Source organism: Martes martes, assembly GCF_963455335.1.
Source record: "Martes martes genome assembly, chromosome: 14".
Taxonomy (NCBI): Eukaryota; Metazoa; Chordata; class Mammalia; order Carnivora; family Mustelidae; genus Martes; species Martes martes.
In genome coordinates, this window is record NC_137902.1 from 26,609,538 (window position 1) to 26,629,478 (window position 19,941).

A 19,941-nucleotide genomic window follows, 5' to 3' on the forward strand; every position below is an offset into this window, starting at 1 on the left:
AAGTTGGGGGCTGCACTTTCCCATTCCCATCTTCAGTAAAAAGACTTCCAGATTTTCCTCAAGGCAAGGTAAAAGACAAAAGTAGACTAGCTCTTGGCCAAGCCACCCTCCCCCACAGCCTGGGTGTGAGTTAAGGCAGCTAATTTGAATGAGTTCCCTCGGTCTAGTGGGATAAGGAACACATTCAAATTAGCTGCCTTTACAGTTCATCAGATTCTTTGGTCAAAAGGTGAATGGTGGGGGGCGGTGGAGGGGATGGGGAGTTGCCCTCCTGAAACTATGTGACTGAGGAGTGTAAGGTGGAAGGATGTTTTGGGTTGATTCGGAATTAATAAACTCCACAATGTATCTGCAAGGATGAGCACCCCCAAATCCGAAATGACATGCTTTGCTAACAATCGCCAGCATCCAAGCAGCATCTAAAGCTCCATAAAGGTACGCCTTCTGGACAGTAAACTTAAGGTCGTTAGAGCAGGAAGCATACAAGGAAGAGGACCGAGTGGTTCCTTGGTTCTAATAGAAAATACCCAGAGCTGAAAAGTAAGAATCCTCGAGGGGCTTTCTTGGAGCAAAGGCAAATTAGCGTAATTCCTTTGCTTTTCTAAGGAAAGCGCTGCCTTGGGCTCAGGTCACCTGGATCGAGCTTTGCATGGACTTGCATTGGTCACCCCGCTCAGCGGGAAGCCTGCTTCTCCCTCTCCACTCCCCCTGCTTGTGTTCCCTCTCTCGCTGTCTCTTATCAGTGTCAAATAAATTTTTAAAAAATCTTAAAAAACAAAAAACCCTACCTTGAAATTCGCATTAACAAGGAGAGTTGGGAAAGGTTTCCAGTTTTATATCTATTCTCCCTTTAATGAAAGCTTACCCTGGATTGGGGGAGTGGAGACAGAAGAGGGTGAGAGGAACTAAAGAAAATGGAGGCAGGAGCCACTCTGAGAGCCCTGGTCACGGAAATAAGCAAGGGTGTTCACATTAAAAAAAAAAAAAAAAAAAAATCCCTGCTTCTGTGCATGTGCCTCACTGTCCCTGTAGGACCAAACGACGGTTTGACCACAGGCCGGGCGGGCTGCCCTGGACAGGTTGCGCCTCGGTCCCTCTCTCAAACGCCTGCGGTTCCTTTAATAGGCGGGGCCGGAACCAGCGGCTAGTCCCCCGCTTTGTACGTGTCGGGGGTGGAGTTCCCAGACGGCCCTTGCAGCATGGCCGCCGGCACCGCCGCCGCCTTAGCGTTCCTGAGTCAAGAGAGCCGAGCCCGGGCCGGGGGTATCGGGGGTCTGCGGGTCCCGGCTCCGGTCACCATGGACAGTTTTTTTTTCGGTATTGAAGAAAGGAGGGGATGAAGGTGGTCCTGGGGCGGTCAGGGGTAGGGCTGAACAGGAATGCAAATGGATACACGACGTGGGTGGGGGCGAAGGGGGCTCCGCACGCGGCAGCGCAAGAGGAAGGGGGCGGTGCGACCCCCTGCTCCAAACGTGCAGAGGTGGGCCCTGGGCCGAGCGCCCCAGGTGTTCTTGAGAAGTGGGCGCGTAAATGGCCGGTCTGACCCTGGCTACTACACGTGACAGAGGTTTGGTGGAACGCCCCCCCATGCACACTCAGACACACTCACACTGTTACCTCTTCCAGGCTGTGAGCTCTCCGGCCACACCCGCTCTTTCACCTTCAAGGTAGAGGAAGAAGACGATGCGGAGCATGTGCTGGCTTTGACCATGGTGAGGGGCGGGGAATGGTGGCAAATAGCTGGGAGTCACTTTCTCTGCGTGGCCCCTACATGGGTGCTTCCCTGGTTAGGTGATCCAAGGACCACTGGGGCGGGGCAAGTTTTAGGGTAGAAGCCTCCACTTGTGGTGCCAACCCTTGTTTGAGGAGACCCAGAGGCTCTGTGTACTCTTCCCAGCTCTGCCTCACCGAAGGGGCCAAAGATGAGTGTAATGTGGTAGAAGTCGTGGCCAGGAATCATGACCACCAAGAGATTGCAGTCCCCGTGGCCAACCTCAAGTTGTCCTGCCAACCCATGGTGAGTTTCCTTGCCAGGCCGGGTGGTGAAGTGGGGGATAGGGGTGGGGGTGAGGGTGAGGAATTGAGGACTGGAGAACTGACTCATCACAAGATGGAGCAGGCCAGGCCTTCATCCTTGTCTTCTTCCAGCTGAGTTTGGATGACTTCCAGCTTCAGCCACCTGTAACCTTCCGCCTGAAGTCAGGTTCTGGCCCTGTGCGGATCACTGGGAGGCACCAGATCGGTGAGAGTCCTCTACTTTGCCTCTGGTGAATACGCCCATCAGGTCTCACCCACTGCTCCACAGTCCTGCCCCATCCCAGCCTTATCACCTAGTGCAGCTCCCATACAGGTTATACCCTCCACTTTCTGTCCTACTCAAGCCTACCTCCTGCATGAAACCTGTCCCACCTTCCCCACCTCCATTAATGTGGTCTCCTTTGGCTTTCTGTCATCTTAGTATCTGAGGTTCTTCCCACCTAGATCATAAGCTCTGAGAGGTCAGGATCCCTGCAAGTCTAGCACCACAGGGCATGAATAAATGATACGTGGTATGAAAAGGGTCTGGCTTTAACCTCCTCTTCCTTTACTGCTTACGTTTCCACCAGTTACTATAAGCAATGACGTTTCTGAGGAAGAAGAGAGTGAGGAAGAAGGTAGTGAGGAGGAAGAAGCTGAGTTGTGCTCCATCCTGCCTGCCAAGAAGCAGGGGGGTAGGCCTTAGCCTTCTTGGTGAGTTGGGAGAAGGGTGCCCAGCAAGGACTGAGATGGGGTAGGACAAGCAGGTGAAGGCGTAGATGCTGACCCCTTGTTTGCTCTCCTCAGGTCGGCTAGCTGCCTGCCACATGTGCCATGCACCATGTTCCTGTACAAGTTTTAAGAAATTTAAATGTGGCTTCTCCATTGAAGAGGGTGGAGAGGTGGGGTCTTGGGCTGGTGCTAGGAGAGAGGGTGGTCCTATCCCTCATAGAGCCCTGGGGTTTTTTTAATCGTAGGCCCTACCTGGGCTTCTCTTTTTCCCCAGGATTGGGAGGAACTCTGAACTTCTGTCCTCACCCTCCCTTCCCCCTTGCCTGTGGGATTGGAGATCAGCATCTGAAGCTCAGGACTACACATTTTTAATACTTTTTACATTTTTGGATAAAGGTTTAAATAAAGTGATGTGGAGTTTTTTTGCAACTCATTTGTGTGGCTTCTTTACCTGCCGGTGTGGCATTCCCCTAGGGACCACCAGGTGGCACTGTGGCAGCATTGAGGGTGGCCCTGGGCCTGGGGAGGGTGAGGAAATGTGGGATCCTGCTATCCCTAGGACCCCCGGGCCAGGCCTGGGTCCCAACTGCCTTGCTAAAAGAGGACCTCCCAACACCAACCCAGTCCCTACAGGTGGGGGAGGGCCATCCCAGGAGGTTATCAGCATCCAAACAAGGGGCCTGGGCCTCTGTCAGCACTCAGGCTGATGGGCAGGGAGCCAGATAAGGGGACTTAAGCAGTCCGAGGAATGTGCATCCCTAGCTCCACGAAGGGGCTCAGGCCCTGAGAGGACCTGTGAGGGATAGGGCAGAGGCCACTGTTGGCTCCTCCTTCCAGTCTTACAGGCTGTCTCTGAGCTGGTCTGGGCCCTTAGAAACCTGATTCCGGGGGCCAGATGGAGGGGGCTGGCCAGATTGGGTGACAGGGAAACCAGAATCCGGGTGGCCTGGCATATGGGGGCAGAGAGAGGCCCCTGGGATTCAGCCTCCTGGCCTAAAGGGTTCCTGACCCCCAGCACATCACCTGATCTGGGGGTCTCTGGTGCCTGTAATCAGGTGTTCTGAGGTTTGACTGCTGCTGTGCCAGGAAGAGAAAGGAGACTACCTGGTGTGAGCATTAGTGTGTATGTGACCAGCTCTGGGGTCAGCAGTTCAGCAGCTGTGTTGATGGGTGGGTGGGTGGGGGGGAGGGCGTATTTCAGTGCCCCCCGTACAAACAAACAAACAAACAAAAGGTTAACTCCTGAGACAGCCTGGGGCCAGACATGCTGAGGATGGACAGAGTACAGTGCCTGGTGGGGTGTGGGGTGGTGGGGCCAGGCCCCCTCCCTCCCACACTGGCTGCTGGGCAAATGGGTGAGCAAGTGGAAGAGGTCCTTAGGTAACCCGAAGGGACTGGAATTGGGGCGGGTAAGGTAAACTTTGGAGAGCGTCCCACAACACGGGAAGGCATTCCCACTTCACACTTCCCTGGAGTAGGCTCCCCACTTCCCGGTGGTGAGGAGCTCTAACCTTCCTTTTCTCTCAAGATGAGGATAAAGGAAGGAGATTTCTCTCTGTGTTGCAATGATCCGGGGTCGCAGTCCCCTTTCTCCTCTCCAAGAGGGGTTTCCTGAACTGCTTCCACGGGGAGCCAGCGTGGTGGGCCAACCAGGCTCAAGACCATTCACTTTCCTGTGGCGGGGGTCCCGAGGGAGGGGAGAATTGCAGCTGGCGCCCTCTGGTGGGCGAGGTTGAAACCGCCAGGGGCCGAGCGACTCCCCAAGCAGCGACCCCCCCCGGGGGGGGTGGTCTCGCCCGCGAGCGGCCTGGGGTGCCGAAGTTTAGGCAGAAAGCAAGGACTAAGTCACTGAGGCTGACTGCATTCGTTCTTTGATTGATTGACTGATTGTTGATTCATTCATTCATTCGCTAGAAGAGCTCTTGTAAGAGCCCTTCTCTTCTTCCTCTCACCTATAACAGAGTCCTCGGCACGTGCTTGGTTGGGGGCGCGGGAGACTGGCTGAATGCAGCAAAAAGTCATCTCTGGGGGAAGCCTTCCCAACCCAGCCGTCTAACCCCTGTGCGTGGCCCAGCTCGGCTATTTACCCCTGCGAAGCCGCTGAGCGCTCCCCGTAAGCCCTGTTCCGGGGTGGTTCTCCCCGGGACCTAGGCAGGCGCCGAGCGCCCTCCTGCCCGCAGTGGGGGCCCAATCCACATTTTCCGCTTCTTCCAGGACTTTACCGGCCCGCAAGGGCGCCGGGCAGACAGAGGGGGGAATTGTTTTTTCTCCCTCTCCGCCCCGCCTCTCCTCGTTGCTCCTTCTGTGGGCTCAGCGCACAGTAGGAGCGCTGCCGATTCACTTTGGCCCCAAGCACTGAGGGATGACGGCGCACGCCGAGGTTTGCAGAGCGCTGGAGGATGAGCAGGCCTGTATTTGCGGGGCGAGGGAAGACGTCTCCCAGGCAGGGGCCCGAAGTGCTTAACGTAGTCTTGGCGATTTGCATTTGAACAGTCGGTGGAGAGTCCGCGGCGCTTTGAACGCCGGGCGCAGGAGGCGCGCAGTGGAGGAGCCGCAGTCCCGGCGGCCCCGCGCACGCTGGTGTGGATTTGAGGGGCCCGGGGTGGGCCGGGGCGAGGGATGCGTTTGGAAAGAGGCTGAAGGTGTGTGTTTGGGTCCCGGCGAGGGCGTGTTTGCGGAGAGGGGCTGTTTGTGTTGGCGAGGAGTGTGTGTTTGTGTTTTCAGGAGGCGAGGGTGTGTGTGTGTGTGTGTGTGTGTATGTTTGTGTTTGCGGAGTGTGGGGGCGGCCGGGAAAGGTGGCCGGGCTGTCACTCAGCGATCAGGTTGACAGGCGCTCCCTCATCAGGACCGGGGAGCTCTGATTGCAGATTCGAGGAAACAAAATAGCAATTGTAATTACGGGGCTTTGATAAGATAAAGGAAGAAGCGAGCTGGCCGGGAAGCGAGCAAGGGAGGGAGGGAGAGAGCGGCCTGCTGGGGCCCCGACGGCATATTTGCATCTGTCACTCAGGGGGCAGGCCGAGCAGGACCCAGCGCCCTTTGTGAGGGTGTCCCCATCTCCTCCCCCCACTCCAAACCCCAACCCCGAAACATAGCCTTCTGGGGAGATGAGAACAATCTCCCATACTGATGAGGGTTCATTTGGGGGGAAGTTCTCCAAATGTAAAGGAATTCTGCCCTATAGAAAGGCCCCTTGATAGAGGTTAAAGTGTAGTACTAAATAAAACCTTGACCTCCACGCTTTTAGGTCCCAGGATGCCCATCTCTTCTGGTGAAGGGCACAGAGTGGGTTAAGACCATTGAAGTTCAGCGTAGGGATTTCAGAACCTTCTTGGAGCTCCAGAACCAGGGCTGGACTTTTTGAGTCAGATGCTCTCTGGCCTCCATCCCCACTCCAGGGAAGGGCTAGCGCCCAGAGTGACTCTAGTTGTGGCTCCAAGACTATGCACACTAAAACTGCCCTGACTCCAGCCTGGGTCCTGCCCAATGCTGTTCTCATCAGACAGTTTCCAGAGGGCTGAGTCCCTGGTGGGGAGAATGCCCTTCCCACCCTCTGCTCTCCGTCTCTCCACTCACTCATTCACTCATGCACGCAAACATTTTCAGGAGCCTACTATGTGCAGACATGTGTTTAAGATGGTGAGCATTCTGCCTGTTGGAAGCAGCACAGTGAAGGAGGTAGACACCTAGGGAGTGGACTGCAGGCCTCTAAGACAGAGGACAGTAAGAAAAAGGGCTGGTTTGGGCTGTGGGCACTGGAGCCCACCTCACCTGTCTCCCTTCTAATGGGCTCACCGCTTAGTGGGGTTGAAAGGAGACAGTGCAAATTCAGCCTTTAGCAAATACAAGTACTTAATAAACAGTAGTGCTTATAATTATTATCTGAAGGCAAGTCTTCCTGGGGAAGCCACTCATGGGCTGAGGTCTAAATGCTCAGCCAGTTTCTTCATGATTCATTCATCAAGTGCCAACTGCAGAACAACCCAGCCCAGCTTGGTGCCGTGTTCTGCAACTTCTGATCTAAAAGACATGGGCCTTGCCTAGAGATCTGTGTGTGCAAGAGCCAGAAGAGTGAACAGACTCCTGGAGGGAGGAACAGGTAGGCTCAGGGAGTCTCCTTCTTTGAGGAGGGATGAGGTCTTGAGACAAGTCCTCTGACCCTGATTTTCCATCTATGCACAGCTCAGTGTTAGCTTTATGCCTGGGAGTGGGGAAAGGTGGGGCGTGGGGACAAGTGGGGCACAGAGAAAGGGGGGGTAGTAGAACTTGATTGTACTGTTGGACAAGGACCTGCCTACTGCCCCTGGCCTAATGGCTTCCCAGGACCACCCCAACCCCTCCAGTCCAACTCTCAAGGACATGGGGTGCCAGAGGGACAGGGGAGGTCATGGGCAGAGGAAGTAGCTGGGTAGGGCATCAGGAGCTCCACCTGCTCCTCATGAAGTGTCAACCACCCAAGCCCCTCCCAAAGAAGCACCATGGCTCAGGGTTTCCAGGAGCCTCTGGGGGAACACACTGAGGGTCTGGGAGAGGCTTAGACACTACTTCCTTTGGCCACCTCCCCATGCTTGACACAAAGCACCAGCGCACGTCTAGTCCAGTAGGTGTGTAAATGCCTCGGTGCACAAATAATGAGACTCTGAGAGGGAAAGGCTAGGCGGCCTGCATCTAAGTCTCTTCTCCAGGAGATGCAGCTGACAGTAGTTCTTTTTGTCCCCCACCGCCTGCTGCTTTGGGAGGGCGGCAGCGACTGTGGGTCCTACCAGGGACCTCCAGACTCTCCGACATAGGTGGCTCATGGTTCCTCTCAAGCTTCAGGTCAGTATCTGTGGGATGCAGGCAGCGGTGACGGTGATAATGGGGGAGGGGACATTTCTCGCTCTCAGGGTCTTCTTGGAGACCGGGCGAGACAGGAGACGCCCGCAGGAAGGGTTACTCGTCAGAAAGGTGGGGGTGGGGGTCGGGTCCCCTTCGCAGACGCACGCACTGCGGAGCGCACAGCCATTCACTCCCGCGTCGGCGACCACTTCCAGGGGACACGCGGGGCCGAAGCACACAGTAGGCGGCTCAGAGACACGCCGCCTCGCCTGAGGCAAAAGCGGACCCGGCCCCACGGTGGAGACCTGGCACCTTTGGACCCCGGCGCACTCGCGGTCCAGGAAGACCAAGCCCGAGGCGCCCCCTCCAATCCCTGCGGGTCCAGACCCCTAGAGCGCGCGAGGGGGTCAGCCGGGGGATGGGGGAGGCGCCCCCACCGGCCGCCCCCGGCCCCTCCCGCGGTCCGCAGACCCCTCCCCTAGCCCAGACCCCCAATCCCAGACCCGCCGGCCGCCCCGCCCCGGCCCGCCCCGCCCCCGCCCCGGGCTGCGTCCGGGCCCCAGCTCCCAGCCGGGGGCTGCGGGCTCCGGCCGCCCGCCCCGCGCTCCCCCCCCTCGCTCCCGGTGCGGCGCCCCCCGCCCCCACCCCTCCCCCTCCCTTCCCACCTACCCACCCACCCTGCCGGCCCGTTACCCTCCCGCCCGCTCCGGCTCCTGAGCAGCCAGCGGCCACCGGCTCCGGCAGCGGCGCAGAGCCACTCGGCACGGCGCGGCGCGGCGCGGCGAGCCCGACATTCCACGGGACCCGCGGAGCCGCGTCCGGACCGCCGCCCGCCTCCCGCGCTCCAGCCTTCCTCGGGCGCCGCCGCCCTCGGCTCGTCCCTCGCGGCCGCCCGCGGGCCGGCGTGATCCCGCCGGGGTTCTCGGTGCTCCCCGGGCCGCGCGCCATGGGCAGCCCCCGCTCGGCGCTGAGCTGCCTGTGAGTACGGCCGCCGCCCCCCGCGTCCCCGCCGGCCCCGAGCCGCCGCGCCCTCTCGGCTCACCCGGCGCCCTCTCTCTCCCGCCCGCTTTTGTCTCCCACAGGCTGTTGCACTTGCTGGTTCTCTGCCTCCAAGCCCAGGTAAGGCGCATTGCGCGGCGGCGGGGCCGGGCGGGCCGGCGGGGGCCGCCGGTTGGCAAGGTCGGGCAGGGGCCCAAGGACCGACCCTGCGGCCAGCGCGGCAGGGCTGGGAGGAACCTTAGAAATCCAGCCCGGAACCTGCCCTAGGAGGGAGCCGGGGAACAGAGAGGGAGCGCCCTGCCTAAGGTCACACAGCTAGTGTGCGGCGAAGCTCGAACCCAAGGTTTCGGACTCCAGCGCTGTCTCCCACACCTCCTAGACAGGCTGAGGTGGATGGGGAACTCTACGGGCAGCCACACCTGGCTGCCGAGGAAGGGGGGTGAACTGGGGCCAGGGAGCGTTCGTTGTCACAAGTCCCGGGGACGGCCGCAGGGACTCTCTCCGTTTCTCTCTGGGGAGACTTGTGGCGGGTCTGGCCGAAAGATCAGGTGCCTAGGCTCTCTGCGCTCTCAACATTTGCTCTGTAAATTTGTCTTTATAAATGTCAGCGGTCGGGCAGCGCTGCCTCCCTACTTAGAAGCGCCCTGCTTTTCTAGGAAGGCGTGGGGAGGGGGCTAGGGGCGGCGGCTCTGGGCAGAGAACTTGCTTCCCTGATCGGAGCTGGTGGGGAGTCCCAGGGTGTTTCCCAACAGGTAGGTCCAGATCGGTCCAAGCTCATCCTTGGTAGGCTGGGTCTGCTCCACTTTGCCGGGTTGGGTGCTGGGGCCTGAGCTGGCTTGTTGTGGTGGGACCCCCCCCCCCCAGCCCTTGTAGGCTGCTTGGGGCAGTGGAGGCCTGTGCAGGGTGATGGGGGCCACTCGGGCCCCTGGGCAGAGTAGCATTATAATGGCGTGTTGTGTATTTTTCAATTTCCTAAAGGTAACTGTTCAGTCCTCACCTAATTTTACACAGCATGTGAGGGAGCAGAGCCTGGTGACGGATCAGCTCAGCCGCCGCCTCATCCGGACCTACCAGCTCTACAGCCGCACCAGCGGGAAGCACGTGCAGGTCCTGGCCAACAAGCGCATCAACGCCATGGCAGAAGACGGGGACCCCTTCGGTAAGGCAAGCTGCACGGGGCAGGGTGAAGGTAGCTTGTAGAAGCTTGTAGAACACGCCCTCCTTCCCCCTGGCTGGCCTGCTGTGACCAGACCTGCCAGCCCCATCCGTGCTGGCCAGAGGCCTCTCCCGACTCCCCAGCTCAGAAGGGAAGGAGTTAAGGCAAAAAAGCATCTTGGGGGTCAGCTGGAGAAAAGAGGGTTAGGGAAGGGACCTTGGGGAGTACTTGGCCCACAGGTGCCCCTTCTCTACCCAGCAGATGAATGAATCCAGGCATCTCCTTTTCTACCTCCCCCGTTCACACACCCCTCCCCAGCTGCAGGTGGAGACAGAGGGTTCTGCGGGAGGGGCCCCAGGTTTAAGGGAAGCACTTGAAAGAGGATATGTCGCCTGGGTCCACAAAAGGAGAGCTGGGAAAGAGACGGGAGAAAAATCCCCCCAGCCCTTCCAGCTTGGACAGGGGGTGCCATGAACCTTTACATATTTTGACCAGAAGGGCCAATTGCACATAGGCACTAGGCTTGGGAAGGGGCCCCTTCTCCACCCCAGTGACCCAGGAACCCAGGTAGTGGTCAGAGCCAGGCTCCTGACTCCCCGTGGGGCGGTGAGTCCGGGGAGCTACTGCGGGGCAGAGAGGCTGAGGACTGATTGATTTCTAAAACATTCAATATTCCTGCCTTGAAACAAGGCCAATTTCCAGAGTCCTGGATGTACCAAGAGAAAAGCAAGCCCTCTGGGCGGCTGGTGTTGTTTTTAGAGAGCGATTATTGTGAGTTTAAAAACCTTTAAATAATGACCAAGTTAAACAAGCATGAAAGGAGAGGGGAAGACTCTATTAAAATGTAATAAAAAGGTGAGGCATTTTAAGAGCTAAGAAGAAAAATGAAGAATGATATAAAACAGAAAAAGAACGAGCCTTTTTTCAGATGTGGAGTTTGAAAGGAGTTGCAAGTCTGTAAATGTTAAAAAAGAGGTTCAAGATTGTTCTCTATGAATCTCTGGAGAGACCCCCGCGTCTGGCAGAGCGATTAAAACTCTTCTTACTTTCACCTTTTTTAACATTTCCTGAATACTTTCTCCTCTTCTCGAGCCAGTTTGGGGGATCGAGTATGTCTCACTGCATTTTTTCTGCATCGACGTAGCTGACTTCCCTTCAAAGCTGGAGAAGGAGACATAATTTTCCCGGGATAAATCTGTCACTGGGGTGGAAGAATAGGTTTGAAAATGTTAAGCTTTCCAAAAGGCTGGTCGGGAAAGCCGCCGTAAACTGCGGCCCCAGCTCCCCAGCTCCATCCAGGAAGGGGAGTGGGGGCTCTCAGGGTGGGGGGTGGGGGGTGGGGGGCGGCCTGCCCGGTGGCCGAGCTCCCCCGCTGGGCTGGCAGGGCCAGTCTGCTGTCCCTTTGTCCCTCCAAACTGGCTGCTTGCTGCCCTTCTCAGCTTCCAAGGAAAGGGAACGAATGCTTAGCTCCTCCTGGGTTTGCTCCACTGGAGCAAATGGTCCAGCATCCTTGGGTTCTGGGGAGGGAAGAAGAGGCTAAGCTGGCCATGGAGAAGCTCATCTTCAGACCTCAGAAGTCTGATGCCCACTTCTGTCCTTACAAGTGCAGGAAGGCTTCCAGGTTTGAGGATCCCTGCCTGCCAGGCAGGAGTGGGAGCCGGAGGGCCCGAGAGCAGAGGCTTAGGGTGTGCAGCCGGGACAGTATGAGTCTGGGGGAGAAGAGCAGAGAGGTCCCACTTGCTTCCTTATGGGTCCCAGGAAGGAATAGAGGGATTGTGCCATCCTTGTCTGCCCCATTTGGCCAGAATCCTCCGAGTGGGATCCTCTGGCCCCTTCTCCAGCCAGCGTCCCTTTGGGCCCCTCACGGCAGCTACTCCTTGCTCTGGAAGGCAGAGCAGGAGAGGGATGAGCAGCGTGGCTGGGTCCAAGAGGAGGTGGGTGGGAGGGGACGTGACAGCTGCATTTCCCTGGCTGACTTGAAGCCAGACTGGAGAGTTGGCCATTGGGTCCCAGCTCTGTGCCTATGTGAAGGGGTGGGGGTAGTATCAGGCGGGGCAACGGGGGCTGCCTTGCTGACCTTGCTGCCCATCCTCCCCCTTTAGTTTTGGCGACAAAGAAGGTGCTGCCTGTTAGCGCAGGCTGGGAGACAGCTCTGGGAATCCCAGAACTGCTTTCTCAAGGAGGGATAAGGAGTAGAGAGGACAGAAGACTCAGCCCCTCCTGGCCTATCCCCAACAGCTAAGTCAGCCCTCATTCCCTCCTTGAGGACAGCCACAAAGGGAGGAATTACACAGGGACTAGACCGGGACCAGGACTTCTGTGGCAAGTTGGCTGTCGGGGGGGGGGGGGGGGCACCAGGGAAGAAGGCACAGAATTCAGCTCCCTGTCTCAATGACTTTCCAGACTGAGAGGCAGGCATGCCTGATTTTTTCCCCTCCTCACCCACAGAAAGTGTTTGGTCACTGGGGTGAGAAGCCCAGCTGTGATGGGGGTTGAAAGAGAAAAGACTATTTGAGTCATTGATTTCTGGACACTGGGGCTGGGGACAGTGGTGACGGGGAAGCGTGGAGAAGAGCAGAAGCCTCCCAGCTGGGGTCTGAGGTTCTGGGAAAGTAGCAGGCTGTGTGTGGAGGGAGAGTGGCCGGCCTCCCTGTCATCTCAGCAGAACGGGGTGGTGGTTGGGGCGGGGGGTTGGCCAAGGACATGAGATAGAACCTGAGGAGCCAGAAACAGGAGAGAGTGCTTTTATGTGTTGCCTCGGAACTCGTGTCACTGCTGCGCCCTGGAAGTTTGTGGTGACCTCTGAGGCATGTGCATGTACTACTTTGAGTTTGAAGGATTCCCAGAGATCTTCTGATGAGAGTAGAACTCTAGTCATGAAGCCTTGACGTGAAAAGTCAGTACTATCTGGTTTTAAAAGAGGGTCTGTTCAGTTTGATGGCTTTAAGATTCCTCCACAGGAGCAGCAGAGCAGGCAGAGGGAGATCCCAGTCTGTGCTTCATGCTCTTGTCCATCCCCCTGTGTACATCCGTGAGGGGCCTGAGGACCAGGAAGGGGAGTCGATCTTTCCCAATGTCGTCTAGCATGGTGGCAGCTGGGCTGGGGCTGGATCCCATGTCTTGGGTACCTGCTCTTGGAGCAGTTGCTACTGGGATGTGACAGGTCTGAAAGTCAGCTGGGGTGACAATGTGGTACAGTGGGGTCAGGGCGCTTCCAATAACCATCCCCCCCCCCTTCCCTGACAGCAAAGCTCATTGTGGAGACAGATACCTTTGGGAGCCGGGTTCGAGTTCGAGGAGCTGAGACTGGTCTTTACATCTGCATGAATAAAAAAGGGAAGCTCATTGCCAAGGTAAGGCCCCAGAAGGAGTGGAGGGTCCCTGGGTCCTAGGGAGGGGGCTGGGCAGGCAGAGCTCCTCCAGGATCCCAAGGAGGTGGGCAGAGAGACCCAGGGCCACCTTGGGGTTACCTAGTGGTTGGGTGGAGGGTGGGGGAGGTGAGAGAGAAGGAAACTGCTTGAGAGATGAAAAGCTATAAAGGCAAAGGAGGAAGAAGGAAGGCTAGGGAAGGGGCTGGTGGGGGGGTTGGTAAATTCCATATATCTTTTTAACAAATCGCCAAATTGCTTTGCTATTATGTCCAATTACATGGTACCAGCATTTGGAATGTTCAGTAAGCCGCAGGCCCAGCCCCTCGGCCGAGCTCTGAAATGGCCCCATTAGTCACGGCTCTTCTCCAGCCTCAAGCTCCCCGCTTCCTGGGCTTCTGGGGCTCGGGGCTCCTCGTCTCCCCGCAGGCTTCCCCTCCCCCATGGAGTGGCTGCCCTGGGGCCCCGGGGGTCTTGAGGGGCCCAGGGGGATGGTGCAGCTGGGGAAACGGGTGCGAGCCTCTCGGCCAGACTGGTGGGCAGGAGGCCAGGGCAGGGAGGGTCTGGGCCCCCTCTCTGGCCCTCTGTGTTGGGGCCCAGCCCCTCCGGAGACAGCCATGTGTCACTGCTGCCCGGGAGGACAGGAAGTTGCCGGGTGGGCTGCGGCTTGTGAGGGATTAGAGAGCGGGTGCCCGGGCGGGGGTGGGGCTGTCACTCGTGCCCACCCTGCCATCTGCTGGGGTGCCCACCTGCTGTCTGGGGCCGCCTGCCCTCTGCCTCTGCTGGGGTGGGGGCGGGGGGCGTCTCCAGCCAGAGCCCCGTAACGCCGCGCGTCTGGCCCCACTACCTGCAGAGCAACGGCAAGGGCAAGGACTGCGTGTTCACCGAGATCGTGCTGGAGAACAACTATACGGCCCTGCAGAACGCCAAGTACGAAGGCTGGTACATGGCCTTCACCCGCAAGGGCCGGCCCCGCAAGGGCTCCAAGACGCGGCAGCACCAGCGCGAGGTGCACTTCATGAAGCGGCTGCCCCGCGGCCACCACACCACGGAGCAGAGTCTGCGCTTCGAGTTCCTCAACTACCCGCCCTTCACGCGCAGCCTGCGCGGCAGCCAGAGGACTTGGGCCCCCGAGCCCCGGTAGGCGCCGCCGGCCCTCCCCGCCGCGCCGAGCCGCTTGCCGCGGGGGCGCACGGAGAAACTCCGGGAGCCGAGGTCTGCGCTGCTGAAGGCTGGGGAGGAGCTGGGGGAGCCCCGGGTTCTAGCTGTCCATAATTGTTTGCTGTTGGGTTGTTTTTTGTTTTTTGTTTTTTGTTTTTTTTTGGTCGTTGTTTTGTTTTGTCTTGTTTTTTAAACAAAAGAGAGGCTCTATTTTTGTATTCCACTTGGCGGTGGTGTCTGTCTTCTTCGCTTTTGGGAAGGCGGGGAGTGGCCTAGACTGGGATTCCGGCGGGGGTTCCCTCTGGGTGGGAGGGGGGCTTTTCCAGGCCGGCAGAGGTACTCCTGAGACTCCCTGGGCCTGCAGGGTAAGCTGGCCGGGCTTACCCCCCCCCCCCGTGGGGGCAGGGAGGAAAGAGTGGGGACGTAGAGCAGGTTTTTTAAGGGTGGGTGTCAGTGGGGGGTGGGGTGGGGTGGATGTGTATTATTATTAAATGACTGAAATATTTATTTATTTATTTATTTAAAAGATTTTATTTATTTATTTGACAGACAGAGACCACAAGTAGCCAGAGAGGCAGGCAGAGAGAGAGAGGGGGGGGGGGGAGGAAGCAGGCTCCCCGCTGAGCAGGGAGACTGATGTGGGGCTCATCCCAGGACCCTGGGATCATGACCTGAGCGGAAGGCAGAGGCTTTAACCCACTGAGCCACCCAGGGGCCCCTGAAATTTATTTATTTAACTCGAGTATTAAAAATGTGTGTTGGAGAGCAAGGCCTGTGGGGATCGGGCCCTTCCCCCTTCCCCAGCTGCCTTGGGGCTGTCCTGATCAGAACCAGCTCTGCCCATAGCCTCCCTCCAGCCTGACTTAGGACCTGTGCCTGTCGTTGGGGGCTCTCCTGATAGGACAGAAGCAGGGAAAGGGTCAAGAAGAGGTTCTTTGCTGGTCCTGGGAGCTCTCAGAGAAGGACCTTATAGCTCCTAACGGGAGTCATTGCCAACACTAACCCCTAGCCACCTCTGGGGCAGAAAAGAGGGTTCTGCTAGGGCCAGAGCTCCATTCATGGATTCAGTGAATCTTTGTTTTTATTTTTTTAAATATTTTACTTATTTATTTGTCAGAGACAGCACAGGCAGGGGGAGTGGCAGAGCAGGCAGAGGGAGAAGCAGACTCCCTGCTGAGCCAGACGCTTAACCGGCTCAGCGCCCAGGTGTCTTCAATGAATCTTTAAAAAGCACCTCTCCACGTGTCTACATCTTCCTGGGAGACAGGCTGGAGATGCCAGAGCTGGTTCTTTCTGAGTATCAGGCTCCAGTGAATGAAAGAAAAGAGGAGCTGCCAGGGTCCAAGGTGGGGTTAGGCCGGAGGGGAAGACCGCCAAGCCCGGTGTTGACAACTGTGACATGGAGCAGGGCTGACTTTTGAGGATCTGGTTAGACAGCTGTGAGCAGAAGGTGCTGAGCTCAGGTGCTGTGCAAGGGCCCTGGGGCCATGACCCTGGGAGAGGCTGCCGGCCCTGGAGAGATGGGGCCCAGAGGAAGAGGGGCTGGGCAGGGGGCCAGGAGGGAAGTTCACAGGTGGAGAGCAGGACTCAGACTCTGGCCCAGAGGAGAAGCAGCAGCTCATGGGTCAGAAGGACTGGCCCCAGACGGCCCTGCTGTGGAGAAAGGAAGCCCAGGCCAAGCTATGGCAATGACAGAGCATGTCAGGGTGTAGGCATAAGGGTTGGCCTGATGGGCAGAGAGCTGTGTGTTTGGGTGTGGACTGGAGAGCCTGGCATCATGCCACATCGAGGGACAGCCCAAGCCCAGAGGTAGCAGGTCTCCTGAGGGCTTCATCACTGAGGCCTCCTGTTCTGGCCGTTTCTGCTGCCTTCTTTTGACAGTGCCCCTGGGCTGGTCCCACAGCCCAGCTACTGGGCCAATCCAGAAACCTCTTCCCTCTGGGCCTGTTCCTTGGCACTTCCTTGGAGTGGGGGGCACCCCAAGGCTTCCTAATCACATGGGCCTCTCAGAGCTGAAGTTGTGAGTTCCAGGGTCAGGCCATCCAGGTGGACCAGGAGCTCCATGGCTCAGTGGGAAGCCTTGGAGGAGAGAGGTTGGGGAGACCCTGGGCTCTGGCCATGCCACCTCATCTGGCTTGCTGTGGGGGTGAAGGGCTCTGGATAGAGGAGGTGTCTCCCAGCGCACAGACACCAGGGATGTGGGGAGGGGGGTCTAGACATCTCTGTTCCAGCTCCTCCAGCTCTTAGGGCCTCCTCCTCTGCTCCATCCCCTCCCCTCCCCCTTTAATTAATTCTGGGTGAGCAGCCTGGCTTTATTGTGCAAGGAGCTCGGGTCTCACTGTGGGAAAAGTCACACCTTCTGAGCAGCTTCTGATGCCATGCAAATGAAGAGACCGTCCAGGAAACGCTTTCATCTGCACGGCCGCCTGTCCAGCCCCCAGCCCAGTAATTGCCCACATTTCATTTGTTTGAGAGCAATTCCTGGGGGAAGCCATAGGGTCGGAGGGAGTCTGGGGTGGGGGTGGAATGTCAGGCTCTCTCTGCCTGTGATCCTGGCCACGGAGCAGGGAGGCTGGTCACTGGCTAGGCCAAAGCCACTCCTGCAACCTCCTGGGCTGGGGACGCCCGAGGTCTCCAGGGTGGTGGATGGAACTGTGCCGTGGTGGCCGTGACGGAGAAGAGGTGGGCTGTCTGGAGAGCCAGACCCTCCTTACAGAAAGGAGGGAGATGAGGGGTGGTGGTGGCGGCACTGGTGGTGGTGGCTAGGGGCAGTGGAGAGGGTGGGGGGGGATCCTTGGGGCGGCCTGGGGCTTTGGGAAGGGGCTGACATCCGGCAGGACCCCGGGTCAGGGACCCATGGGAGCAGAGCCCAGAGCGGTGGGGCCAGGCTGGGCTAGAGCACCCACCACCTTGTTTATCTTTGCCTTGCTGCCTCCATAGAGCCCTCGCTAATGGGGTTTTACAGCCCACTCAAGCTGCAACTGGCCGAGAATCAATCATTACCGGCACTTAGTGGTTTGATAGTTAACAGCCTGAACTGAAGCCAAACTGGTTGTTAACTGTGATAACAACTGATTTCAAGGGGTTATTGCCGGCCCAATATGCTCAGTCCATTTATTTCGGGGAAAACAAGCAGGGAGCCGTGGCAAGGCCCAGAAAAGGGAGGAGGACGGGACTCTTCTCAGCCAAAAGGTCCGCTGCTCTGCCCTAGAGTGGACGCTGGCTGTGAGGGCCCTGGGGGGCTGCCTGAGGCCTACGCCAGGCTCAGCCTCCAAGGACTCACTGAGGACCTGCATGCAGGCCCAGGTGACTCCCACAGAAGGCCTTCTCCTCAGTGCTTACCTCGTCCTGATCGCCCCCTCCTTTTTTTCGAGCAGTACCGCCCATGAGACCCTCACTGGGACTGACTCCCCACGAGGAGGAAGCAGGTCTAGTGGCCAGGCCTCCGCTTGTCCCCACCCAGAGGGTGGGGCTGGACCCACTCACCCATTCCTCCCTCCCCAAAGCCTCCCAGAACCCTGCCTGCTCCAAACTAGAACCTTGTCTTTCATTTCAAGGCCAGCAAAGACTCCGCCCAAATCTTGATGAGAAAGAGTGAGTGAGGGCTCTCTTCTCTCACTCCACCAGGTTCCGCCCAACCCTTCCTTCTACCCTAGCTGAGTGACAGAAGGGGAGGCTGTGGGCAAGCATCATTCTAGAAAGCCGATGCAGCAAAGGACATCGGGAGTTGTTCACCATCTAGAGACAGACAGCCTAGGGCCCAGAAGGTGCATAGCTAGGATCGAAATTAGTACTGGAAATCAGGTGTTAATTTCCAGGCCCAGGCTGCCTCTTGAGGGTTGTAGGTCTTTCCTTAATTTCATTCATTCATTCGATATTTATTGAGTGCTTACTGTGTGTGGGTCAAGCTCTATTCTGGGTAGAGGGACAAGCAGGAAATGAGACAAAAGCCCTGTCATTATGGAGCGCATAGTCTAGTGGGCGAGGGGGTGCAGAGCAAATGGTACATAGTATGGCAGACACTGAGAACCACATTGGGAAAAATGCAGAGAAGGGAACGAGTGTGAAAGGTAGGGTAGGGTGGCAGTGATTTTAAATAGGGTGCACAGAGAAGGCCTCACTCAAATCTTCGTGTTTGAGCAGACACCTCTCTGGGGAGGTGAGACTTTCTGGGGAGGGGCGTGGAGAAGGTTAGAAGCTGAGGTGAGGCCAGAGAAATAGAAAGGGGTGGTAGTGGAGGGCAGATCACACAGGGCCACTGAAAAGACTTCAGTTTTGATTCCAAATGAAATAGCACACCATTGGGGGCTTCCAAGCAGTAGAGTGACAGGCTCTGACTGAAGTTTTAACAAGATTACTTTGGCGGCTGTGTGGAGAACAGACAGCCAGGGAGCCAGGGAGACCAGTTACGAAGTTACTGAAGTAATCCAGACTGCAGAGAGTAGCGGATTGGAGGCAGTGAGAAGAGTTTGGGATTGGGGGCAGTTTTTACAAGTGGGGACGACAAGACTTGCTGATGGATTTGAATATGGGCTGTGAGAGAGAGGGAATGTGAAGGGTTTCTGGCCTGAGCTGACACAGAGAAGACTGCAGAAGGGGCAGATTTTGAGAGGAAGAGTAGAAGTTTAGTTTTGGATGTATTACATCTCAGCTGACTAAAGAAATACACAAAAGGAGATGGTGAGTGAGCAGTTGTGCACGTGTCTAGAATTCTGGGGAGAGGTCTAATGTGAAGATACAACTTTGGGAGTATTCGGCACACAGGTGTTTTTATTTTTTTTTAGGATTTTATTTATTTATTTGACAGAGAGAGAGACAGCAAGAGAAGGAACACAATCAGGAGGAGTGGGTGAGGGAGAAGCAGGCTTCCCGCCAAGTAGGGAACCCAATGTGGGGCTCGATCCCAGGACCCTGGGATCATGACCTGAGCTGCAGGCAGACGCTTAACAACTGAGCCACCCAGGCACCCCACACGGGTGATTTTTAAAGCAGGAGATGGAATGGGTTCCCTTGGGAGTGAGCGTAGCTAGAGAAGAGAGGAGCCGGAGCCCCAAGTCTGAGCGCCGGGATACACCTGCAGAGGTCAGGACAGAGGGGGAACCAAGGGAGGAGATTGAGAAAGTGTGGCCCATGAGGTAGGTGGGAGGAAAACCAAAACGGTGTAGTGTCGTGATGATACAGGACCAAGACAACAATTTCTGGGCCCGAAGCTTTAAGTGTCTTACTCCCCAAACAACACCAGGGCCAAGAGGAAGTAGCCAACAAGTAGGGTCTGTTTGACCTGGGAGTCTCCTGGCCTCTTCTTTCAGCTTCTCCCGGCCTGTCATCACACTGTCTTTACCTCCAGAACCTAACTCAACTCCAGTCCCCTTACTCTTCGACTTCTCCGCCACCCTCTCCCTGCTCCAAGCCGTCATCAGCTCAAGTCTGTCTTTATGGCAACAGCTCTAACTGCTCTCCCTGATTCCTCTCATAACTCCCGACAATCCTTTCTGTGCTCAGTAGCCAGAATTTTCAAAACACAAATCTCATCTTTGTACTCCCGCCTTATCTAGAATTGAACTCAGACTCCTTTCCAAGGCCCACATGGTCCCTGGCCTGCTCTGGCCTGACTGTCCATCTAACCTTAGGGCTTAGTCACTTAACGACTGGGGGCACACCTCCTTCCAGCTTCTCAAACAAGACAGTCTT

The 19,941-nt window shown here is 57.2% G+C and overlaps 2 protein-coding genes across 7 annotated transcripts; both read left to right on the forward strand.

The window, feature by feature from the left end:
- Positions 1-1,165: 1,165 nt before the first annotated feature.
- On the forward strand, positions 1,166-3,177 carry NPM3 (nucleophosmin/nucleoplasmin 3). 3 transcript variants are annotated; one of them, XM_080823584.1, is made up of 6 exons: positions 1,166-1,317; positions 1,627-1,712; positions 1,898-2,017; positions 2,149-2,242; positions 2,607-2,730; positions 3,023-3,177. In XM_080823584.1, exons 1-5 carry the CDS (start codon positions 1,200-1,202, stop codon positions 2,720-2,722), a joined length of 534 nt encoding a protein of 177 aa, XP_080679710.1. In that variant the 5' UTR covers positions 1,166-1,199; the 3' UTR covers positions 2,723-2,730; positions 3,023-3,177. The 3 variants fall into 3 exon arrangements, with proteins under 3 accessions (XP_080679710.1, XP_080679711.1, XP_080679709.1); XM_080823585.1 differs by having other exon boundaries at positions 1,181-1,317; positions 2,824-3,177; XM_080823583.1 differs by having other exon boundaries at positions 1,181-1,317; positions 2,607-2,711.
- A 5,335-nt stretch (positions 3,178-8,512) lies between these two features.
- On the forward strand, positions 8,513-14,233 carry FGF8 (fibroblast growth factor 8; the record flags this gene model as incomplete). Of its 4 annotated transcripts, none has more annotated exons than XM_080823173.1 (6): positions 8,513-8,544; positions 8,649-8,685; positions 9,222-9,317; positions 9,544-9,724; positions 12,968-13,074; positions 13,943-14,233. In XM_080823173.1, the coding sequence occupies 6 exons, from the start codon at positions 8,513-8,515 to the stop codon at positions 14,231-14,233; spliced, it is 744 nt and encodes a 247-aa protein (XP_080679299.1). The 4 variants fall into 4 exon arrangements, with proteins under 4 accessions (XP_080679299.1, XP_080679300.1, XP_080679301.1 ...); XM_080823174.1 differs by having other exon boundaries at positions 9,577-9,724; XM_080823175.1 differs by lacking the exon at positions 9,222-9,317.
- Positions 14,234-19,941: the final 5,708 nt, after the last annotated feature.